Genomic DNA, 10811 nt, shown 5'->3' on the forward strand with positions numbered 1-10811 from the left:
CTTAAAGTTAATATTAATTAATTGTATGACTTTACTTAAGCTAATTCCCATGCAATATAAACAACGTCTGGACCAGTAAGGAATAACTTCAGGCAAAATATGTAATTGTATATGATTTGCCATAATGTCAAAGAGTGCAGCATTTTCTTCATGGCAAAGAAAAGTGTTGAAATACTATTTGATGCCTAAACTGAAAAAACAGTTTCTTCTGAAAGAAGCAAATAACAGGCATTTACCAGTGGCCAAGGTGACTGTGGCTTCAAATACATTTCTGAGTAATGAAATGTCAGGATATTAGAAGACAGATAAAATCAACCATGAAAATGTGTGTTTGGCTCTATTTTTTAGAAACCTTCTTGAAGTAGTTCAAAATGAAGGACATTATTTGGTGACACCAATAATGAAGTAAAATTAATTTTTTGATGATGTTTTGGAAAATCAAGTCAAACTTAGACTTTTTAAAGCAACACCCAAGCTGAAAGGTTGATTTATTACATCTATATTGGTAGAGTAGATCAAATATTAATATCTATCCCACTATTTTTGAGCAGATTTTATGATCTTACTATACTGTATTTGTTACTTTCGGGATACTAGTACATAAGTAATCAATGGCAACACCATTTTCTTTAGTAGCCTGTATCTAAAAGCTAAATGAACTATTCCAATGCTAGTTTAACTTCACCATTTCCCTTTCCTACCCTCGATCCAGTTTTTCATCACAACTACATGTTGATATCAAACAATGACAAAAAGCAGACAGCAGGAACAAAAATAATCTTATGGAACAGTTTAAAAACAAAGATATTTGTACATATTTGGTAAATAGGTATCTCAATAAACAGTAATAGGAAAAGAGATTGATAAAAGGACTCTAATTATGATGTACAACATCAGATTAATTATTTGAATACTTTATCTCCATGTATAAGGAATAGTCTATGTATGACTAGGTTTTACTTATGCCAAGAAATTAACTCAGTAATAACGTGACAGTTAATAAATAACTTTGTTGGAGAAAGATCTAGTGAGAAGGGATTGCTTCCACCATCCTATAGCACTCTCTTTTTGAAATCATGCCTCTGTGCTCCCCTGGTTTACCTCCCAGATCTTCCAGTCTTCTTTTACTGTCACCCTTCAGTCTCTATTGGCTTTGACCCTCCCTCGCTGCCTCAATCCAACCTCTGAATGTTGGGAGTCTGTCAGCACTGAGTTTTGGCACACCCCTACTCATAATACATACTCTCCCTGGATCATCTCAGCTATCACTGGAGTTTCACATACCATCTACTTGGCTCTCAAATGCACATTCTAGTTGCAACCATTCCTATGCACTCTGACTATCATAATCATTCATTCAGTTAATATTTTTTCAATTATTGGGTATCCACAATATACTAGGTATTATCTTGGGTACGGGAGATATAATGGAGAGTTGACAAAGTCCCTGCCTTCATGGGGCTTATTTTTAAGTGGGCAATCAGGTCATAAACAAAATAAAGTAATATATTCATATATGTTGGAAACATTCATTGCTAGGGAAAAATTAAGCAGGATATGGGGAGAGAGTGTTGAAGTTGAAGGTAGAAACCATTCCAGTTGAGTGATCAGGGAGGAATTTCTGAGGAGGTAATATTTGATCAGAGACCTGCATGGAGTAAGCCATAAGAGCCAAGCAAAGATCGTGGGAAGAGGCTATCTAGCACAAGGAACAGTGAGCTCAAATGTTCTGGAACAGGAACGGCATGGCAAGTTTCCGTGATGAGTAAGAAGACAAATGTGCCTGAAGCAGAGTGAATGAGGGAAAGAAAGCAGGCAGATGGAATCTGAGAAGAGAGTAGAGGCCAAAACAAGACTTGCCAGCCATTATAAGAACTTTAGATTTTATTCTAACCAGGATACGAACCAATAGAGGGTTTGAGCAAGTGAATGGTGTGTTCTGAACCAGTTGCCAACTTGCTGTCTCTACTTGAATGTCTCACAGGTATTTCCAATTTAACATGCTCCACACAGAACTTTTAATCTTCCCTCACCGAAAACAAAATATAATCATCTTACTCCTTCTTCACTTCCCCCCATTTTAGCAAATGATACCGAGAACTACCCAATTTTTCAAACCAGAAACTTGTAAAATAATTCTGAATTCATCTATCTCCTTTAGCTCTCATAGCCATTTCATGCTAGGAAAAAAAAAAGAAAAAGCCTATATATATATTATATATATTATATATTTTTTTTAGGTTCTAACATTTTTATTGATTAGATTTGTGTACAGTTGTAATCCATCATACAGGTGATATATAATAACATTCAGATATCTGACATTAATATAACTTATTGACTAATGCTAACATTAACACACAATAGTTCTATCTCTATTAACAATAAAAACCAAACCACTGAGTTTATCTTAGAAAACTTAAATTCAGGCCATTATTTTACAATTTGGAAGTCTGAGTAATCCAACTTTAAGATGACTTTCTCATTGTTGAAGTTTGCTTTGTTGATGTGTGATTTGGGACTTCCCCTTGTTTCAAGCCATTCCTGCATATGACACACCTTGGAGATGGGACCTTGCAATTGTCCTTGCACTGTGCCCTGGTCAGTGTTCTGGACCCAGCCTACCAATCCCGGCTTTTTACCCTCATCCTGAGTATGCTGATGGAAAAACACCCCTTGCACCTTCCCAAAAATTTCGTAATCCACTGATACCAGGGTGTCTCCTTCTGCCATGCTCAAACCCTCCTTGTCTTCCCCACTGGCCGCCGGGATCACTCTGGGACCACCAGGCCAATGACTCACTAGCAGCCTATACTTTTTATCTTCAAAACAGATGACTCTTCTACTTGCTTCTCTGTGCATCTCACAGAGAATGTCACCAACATAGTCCAAGCTGTGATCATCCCTAACTCATGTTTCTAAATCACATCACAGGGGACAGATCTTTTATAATTTTGACTTTCTATCAATAGCTTTCCCATGTTTAAAGGAAAAGCCATCCTCTTTGCCATGATCTACAAGGTCTTGCATGATCAGTTCCAGGGCCAGTCTTTTGCTGTTTCACACACTACTTTTTCCAACCTTCCTGTGCTCCAGCCACACTGACCTTTATCATTTCCTCATACACATCTTTCTGACCTTAGGGCATTTGGCTTACTACTCTTCATCACTCTCTCATGGCTGGCTCTTTCATATTTCTTCCATCTTAACTGACATGTCTCTTCCTCAGGGAGGAGTTCCCTGTCCACCCAATCCAGAGTTGTACTTCCCTATTATTCTCTATCACAACACCCTGTCTTTTTTACTTTATGGCACTTCTCATACTTCATGAGAGCAGAGACCATGTCTGTCTCATTCACCACTGTGTACACAGTCCCAGAATCATGCCTGGAGCACAGTAAGTATTTAATAAATGTTGAATGAAGGACAAGTTGGTACTGATGTCTCCTTGTGTCATGAAAAAATGTTTGCAAATATCCAAGATCACGTATTGTTTTAAAAAAATAAACATTTTTCTTAAACAACAGCTGGAAAAAAATAATAAAATTAAAGAATTAAATCTTATTACCCATTTTACTTGTACGTAAACTTGGTTACATATTTCCAAGGAAGAATAAAAGATTCTAAGAAATAATTAAAAGTAGAACTAAAATAGCAGCAATTTTTTGCAAACCACACATTTCATGCATCAAATATTTTTTGAATGAAAGGGATAACATTTGAGTCTCTTCTGTGTCCTAGATACTGTTCTAGACAGGTTCTTTATCTCAAGACACTCATCCTCACAACCATCCTGTATCTTAGAAATCATCGTGCCTAATTAATGGATGAGAAAACTGAAGCTCATAACTGTCCAGTGACCGGCCTGAGATTATACAACTAATTAGGGCAGAAGCAGAATTCAAATTCAGCTGCCAATTATGTTGCAGATACCATCTGAAAAAAAATCTATTTTTTTCTAATCATAATATTTTAAAAATCAATAAATGCCAATGCCATTTAACCAAAACTTAAAACATTGAATGAGAAAATGTTTTTACTTTGACCTACAGCATGAAAAGAGAAAGGAAAATATACTCTTTGGGCACTTTGGCAAGCACAGTGCAGAACCCGTAACAGTTCAATGACTGTTCATCATTTCAAAGATTTCTCAAATTTTAGTTATGGGTTTCTCTATCCTAAGGTAAACAGTCTTTCCATTAAACCTATCATTTTATTTTTCCTTGCATGAATTTCCTTAATTATTAGTCTCTTTAGTAATAACATTCAGTGTTTTAATGACAGTTAGTACCTATTAGCATTTTTTGTAAGATTTTTCAATGGCAAATATACCACCTATATCTTTATAAGTTAGTCTTCCAGTAGCCATTGAATGTATGATGGAAATTATTGTTTTCCTGAAGCTGAGTTTCTATTTCCTGTTCTTGTTTAGTGAGTTCAAATATGCATGTAAAGTATACACATCTGACTGCCCAAGATGGGTGCATCTTCCTGGTATTTCAATATTCTGAGGAAAAGATGTCATCAATAACCCATTAAGAATTAAGTATTAAGTATTCCATCTTTTTTTAATCTCCTCACAGTTCCTGAAACATGGTGGCACTTAAATATTATTTGTTGAATGAATAAATGAATGTATAAATGACCGAGTGAATGCACATGAGCAGATGGAAGATGTACATGGATTTTTACTTTAAATATCAAACTCTCCTGTTCAGCCAGAGGCTATCAATTTTTTTAGGAAGTTGTTCCTTTTTCACATTCTTAATATTTTATCATTTAATGCTTAAACCAATTTTTATCTTATAGCTTCATATCCACTATAAAAACACTTCTTATTTATTATAGAAAAAAAGAAAATATGTGTAAGAGACAGAAAATAGAAATGATCAATAATGCCCTTCTTCTCCCACATATCACCAAATAATCTACAAATTAAAAAATAGCACTCAGTACTAAAAAATAGTATTCAGTATTTAAGAAGAATGACAAATTGCTTCTTATCTAAAAATACAATATTAAACATACAACAAACAATTAAAATGCTCCTTTTGCTTTCCAGTTTGGTATCTGTTAATCCCTTATTTGCAATAATATTTGCTGTGTTCTATTTATAACTTACTATGCAGCATATACTGAGATAGGTTTTTTGCAGACATGGCACTGTGTGCTCTTCATAAGGACCTTTAAAGGAGGTACCATACTCAACCATTTTTTACAGTGAGGAAACAAAGGCTTAGGAAGGTTAAACAAAGGCTTAGAAAAGTTAAACAATATAGAAGTAATTCAATTCTGACATGAGATACAGCTGGGATTCTAGCTTAGGCTAGTCAGACTCTAAAATCTACACTATTTCCCCACAGTACTCAGCTGTCTATATTGGGTAGAACTACATGATATTGCCAATATTCAACCATTTTAGACATTAAAAATGGAAAGTGTATCTTATTCTATTTAACATAAATATAATTCCTTTCCGTTATTACTCTAGAATCAAGTCCCATGACTTGCACAGGCATCAAAATGTCAGGTTAAAAGCAGGTATGAGATGATGGGGGTTCAAATCCTGGCTTCCCTGGTGGCTAGCTGTAAGACCCTGAGCAAATCATCTTCACTACAGGGTTATTTTTCTGTTGAAAAAAATAGCATTGCCCTTCCCTGCATACTTCATAGGAATTCACTAAGAGAAAAATAGAACATATAAAACTGTAAAGGATATAAAACATAAAGTGATTATTATAAACAAACCTTCTAAATAAGGAAAATCCAACAAGCCACGTTCCTAAGTAACAAATGTGAAAGAGGAGAATCAGAAACTAGTGTACAAGGCCCTAAAGAGCCCTCTACAGTGCTGTTTGCTCAATTTTTGATAAGAGTGTCAAGGCCAAAACCAATCCTTCAGACCTCTGTGGCTAGTGATTCTGATAGTAAGGATCAATAACTTAAATGTCAACCAGATGATTCAAAACCCTTACACAAAAAATTGGCTTTATATGCAAAACCTCATCCCCATTCCTGGAAAAGAGCTCAAAGCTGTGTAAGAAATTGTTATTGGTATACTATGTAAAAGCCCTATTTGAGATTTCAAGAAGCTCCGAGCATTCTGGGCATCCTACATAAATCCAAAGAGAAAGAAATATTTCCACTGGCAAAATATCAAATCCCAAGAACATGTGCCTAACCTGAACAGGCTTCTTTAACAAGGACTTAGAAGAACTCTGATCTGCCCTTGAGGATTCATCTTTTTTTCTTCTTTTCTTTTCTTTTTTCCTTTTCTTTTCTTTTGTTCTTTTCTTTTCTTTTTGAAACAAGGTCTTACTCTGTCGCCCAGGCTGGAGTGCAGTGGCGTGATCTCGGCTTACTGCAACCTCAGCCTCCCGGGTTCAAACGATTCTCCTGCCTCAGCCTTCCTAGCAGCTGGGATTACAGGGACCTGCCACCACACCTGGCTAACTTTTCTATTTTTAATAGAGATGGGGGTTTCACCATGTTGACCAGGCTGGTCTTGAACTCCTGACCTCAGGTGATCCACCCACCTTGGCCTCCCAAAGTGCTGGGATTACAAACTGGAGCCACCATACCTGGCCCTCTTTTCTATGCTTTCTGGAAATGGCAGTTACACAGCATGAGAGACTCTTTCCCTTCTCCAAAAATATTTTTCCAGTGTGATTTACACTCAAGATTTTTCTTCCTTCCAGTCCTTTTGGAATGTAAGGTAACATGAGTTAACATATTTTCCAAACAATAAAGCCCTATACAAATGGAAGAAATCTTTATGATCACTTCCTGAGTTAGACATAGAAGCCACAGTTCTCTCTGTACCCTTTATCCAAGCAAGAATTTAAGGGAGAACTTAACACATAAGTTATATAAAGATTTATATTTTTTATTTCTGCTGCAATAGAAGATGTCTTCAACTATTAGGTTTATATAACTAAAGAATTTGTATAGCACATTGATCCAATTTTAAATCTGGTTTGAAGTTGGCATATGTGCTTCTCTCATTAAATAAGGTAAGCCTCAAAGCTCCTGCATATTTTTTAAATTCCTAACTTGAGTCCATTTTCTCTACATGATTATTCAGAATATTTTCCACTCTATTTACATCTATTTCACACTTGCCTTTACTACCCTTATCAATGACCTCACCTCCTACAGTTTCTTCTATGGTAATATCTCCCCTCCCCTACCCGTCTTCTCCTCATCTCTCCTTCTCAGAAGAAGGTGGGAATTTCTTCCTTTCCAAGGTAGATTCTTCCACTGGGGGTTCCATTTATTTCTATATACCCTCTCTTCCTTTTCTCCTTTATCTCCACACATTCCCGTCCCATCAGATGGGATTCTTCCTTATCCCTAAGAAGAAACCAAAATAAACTAGAAGCAAACAAAAAAGAAACAAAATTTTAAAATGTTCCTCCATTTTATTCCCCCTTTGAGTTACCATTCCATGTTACGTATTCCTTGACATCAAGCCCTTAAAAGAGTTATGTACACTCATTTCCTGAACTTCTTAGCCATGTGCTGTTAACCCTGTAACATGATTCCTATTTACCCCTTTCATTAATCTTCTAAAAGTCCTGTCTCAGAGATCTTTAATGAGCTCTAATTATTATCTAATTTTCTTAATCGCCAACCTACAGGACCTCTTGGCAACCCAATATTGTTGACCACATCCTCCTAGATATTGTCTTCATGGTTAACTCTTTGCACTATCTTAATACTAATTCTTCCTTGACATTCTGACACTTTTTAAAGTTTTTCCTTTCCTTTTCTTCACCCCTTAGATATTGATTTTTCTTACAGTTGCATTTTTAGATTATGTGTATTTTCTCACTATACATAATCACATGGATTTGTGCTTTAATTATCCTATTTGTACTGATCATTCCAAAATCTTTAGACTGTCTTGGCTTTTCTCCTAAGCTTCAGATTCAAATTTCCATCTCTGTTTTGGACATGGTGACACATATACCCCATATACTACTCCTCAGACTCAACACATGTGATTAAGACACCGGGTTAACTAGCAGACAAAAGTCACCTCAAAATCTGACCCTACTTTTTTATAAGCTGTATTACTTTAAAGAGGAATTAACTTCTCTGAGCCATATTTTCTCATCTAGAAGTTTGTATTTATAGATGAGAATATGTATTTATAGATGAGAGTTTGTATTTATAGATGAGAATATATGGCTTGGAGAAGTTAATTCCTCTTTAAAGTAATACATTTCATATATTGTATCTATATATATTGTAGACAATAAAAACGTTATGAGGCTTAAATGAAATAACACATATAAAATGCTTAGTATAATGTTAAGGTTATACTCAGTGCTTAACAGATAAACTGCCACTATCAGTATTATTATTATTATCATCATCATAACCATCATTTTCTAGTTTGAATTTATTACAGCCCAGCTGCCTCTCCTCCTCTATTTCTTCTCTCTCTGAATAGTACAACACTCTCCCAACCATACTTTGTAGAATTCTCAGAGCCTCTAGAATTCTCTAAAAACCTTTATCTGTTCCCTTTTCCTCCAACAACCCCTTATCTAATCAGTCAGTACATTGTGTCAATTATTTCTCTACACTGCCTCGCATACCCACAGCTTCCTATTTATTCCAACAGAAATCGTGCAGTCCCTATTTCAGTCCTTCACCCCTGCTGCCTTGGATTATTGCAACTGACTCCTAACTGGTCTTCCTAAACCCACGGCCAACCCAAACCACTATTACTGTCTAAAGAGTAGGTGCTCTTGTTCCTCCATAATCAGACCCAAGTTCTCCTTTATCCTCCCCACCTCCTGAGCCCTCCTGTCCCCACCTGAGTGTCTGTATTCCTTCCTGGGCTTCCTGCCTTATGTTTTCGTTTACACCATACTCCTAACCTGCAAACTCCTTTCAAATCTGACTATGGAAATGCACATACATTTACTAGCCCACCTCCTCCACGAAGCCTTCTCCAAAGTGCTTGTGAGACAAAGCAGGGACTTGCCTCTCAGTGGCCTGCAGGCCCCCCAAGCATGAAAATAAGGGAAAATGTTGGGCTCTTTCAAGAGAAATTCCAGGTACCTAGCTAGCCTTGAGAAGTTAAGCAACATGATAAGCATGAAGGTAAAATAGTAACCTAAAACAATAGCCAAGGAAGCTAGAATCACAAGATGTTTGGTTCCCCAATAGAGACTAAAGATAACATCTTCATGTATGTCTCCAAGTTGTTTTTCAAGAACCCAGATCCCCACCAAACAACTCGTCCCCCACAGTAGACTTCAGACAAGGAGAACTGGGGATTGAACTCTGACCATCACACTTTGTTCTCAATTTATTCCTGAGGAGCCTGAAGAAAGTCACATTCATGAACCAGAACTAACATTCTTTTCTGCTGATCCCAAATTTTCAAGCAAGGCTTGAAAATTGCAAAAATTGGTCAAGGCTTCCTTAACCAATTGCAAATCAGAAGATCGTTGAATACACCGATGACCTATAAGCCTGAGCTCACTTCAAGATATCCCACCCTTTTAGGCCAAAACCAATGTGTAACTTCCTTATACTGATTTATGATTTTGCCTATAATTCCTGCTTTCCTGAAATTTACCCTTGCCTTTAAAAAGCCTTACCTGCAAGCCTTGGGGAGGAGTGGGGTCAGGATTTAAACACCAGCTGCCTGAACCTCTTTACTTGGAGCCCTGCAAATAAACATCTTCCTTTCTACCACAGCAAACTTCAGTATGTACATCTGGTGTTAGTGTGCCAGGCGAGCAGATCCTGGTTCAGTTCTGTAACACTCATAGCTAATATTACCTGATAATAAATCAAAGCCCTAAGATGTAATGACAATATGATCTCAATTTATACGTGTACTTTACATGATATGCAAACATTCTGAATAGAAACAGGGCAAAATGTGAACAGTGGTCCTTTACAGGTTCAATGATCTGGAGACATGCTATGAATCTGAGAAATTCTTATTTTGTTTTGTATTTTCTAAATTATTCAAAAGAGCTAATGTTTATTGAATGCTTTCTATATACTAAAATCTTTACATGTATTAACTCATTTAATTTTAATCAAACCCGCTGATGTATTCGCATTATCGTCCAATTATTGAGGTATATGGGGGTGAAGCAACATGCCCAGAGCCATGCATCTGGCAAGAGTAGTCTGGCTCCAGATCTGTGCTCTTAAGCACTCCGCTGAACTGCACTAAGGATTTTAATAATTGGGGAAAAAAAAAAAAGATGTAGTTTTAATTACCTTTTCTTCTCCTGTCTCTGACCTCCACCCACTCCTAACCCAGACACCACCAAATTCCAAATTTTCCTTCCATTTCCTTCACAGAGATCAATCTCAGCTAGGTGTTAAGAAGAAAAGCAATCTGATTAAGAAAATTTGCATGAATTGTTAATTAGCAATTGCCATCCTGAATCCTAATTGCATCTTTAAAAGGGTGCTTGTTAACATAAGTGAATCCCTAATTAGTGGAATTTCTGTTCCTATGACTAAGCGACTGCATCTACTACTGACAGTGTGCAGAGGGGCAGGAAAGCATCTGGGAAAAGAGGATTTTCTTCTTACTCCTTAAAGTTGAAAGGCTGCCTCATGTACAAGGTCTCCCTCAGTCTCTCAAATTCATCCATCTTCCCACACAAGAGTGGTTCAAAGCACCACTAAGCCCTACCCTTAGGCCTATGTAAAAGCCTATCATTCTGATGCTGCAGAGGCTACAAGAACCAGGCTAAGAACCAAAGGTCACTGTTTGTGACACAGGAGGCTTCATAAGGAAATGAAGACCCAAAGAAACATTTAAA

The 10811-nt window shown here is 36.7% G+C and overlaps 1 protein-coding gene across 1 annotated transcript; it reads right to left on the reverse strand.

Annotated features, from left to right (window-relative positions):
- Positions 1-2238: 2238 nt before the first annotated feature.
- Positions 2239-2795, reverse strand: LOC117098001 (acylphosphatase-1-like). Its single transcript, XM_033236534.1, has one exon. It carries the CDS (start codon positions 2731-2733, stop codon positions 2434-2436), a length of 300 nt encoding a protein of 99 aa, XP_033092425.1. The 5' UTR covers positions 2734-2795; the 3' UTR covers positions 2239-2433.
- Positions 2796-10811: the final 8016 nt, after the last annotated feature.

Source organism: Trachypithecus francoisi, unplaced genomic scaffold (assembly GCF_009764315.1).
Source record: "Trachypithecus francoisi isolate TF-2019V2 unplaced genomic scaffold, Tfra_2.0 Lachesis_group15, whole genome shotgun sequence".
NCBI lineage: Eukaryota > Metazoa > Chordata > Mammalia > Primates > Cercopithecidae > Trachypithecus > Trachypithecus francoisi.

Bases quoted from the DNA above. Each gene is read 5' to 3' on its own strand.
- LOC117098001 (XM_033236534.1), bottom strand. From the start codon at position 2,733: ATGGCAGAAGGAGACACCCTGGTATCAGTGGATTACGAAATTTTTGGG.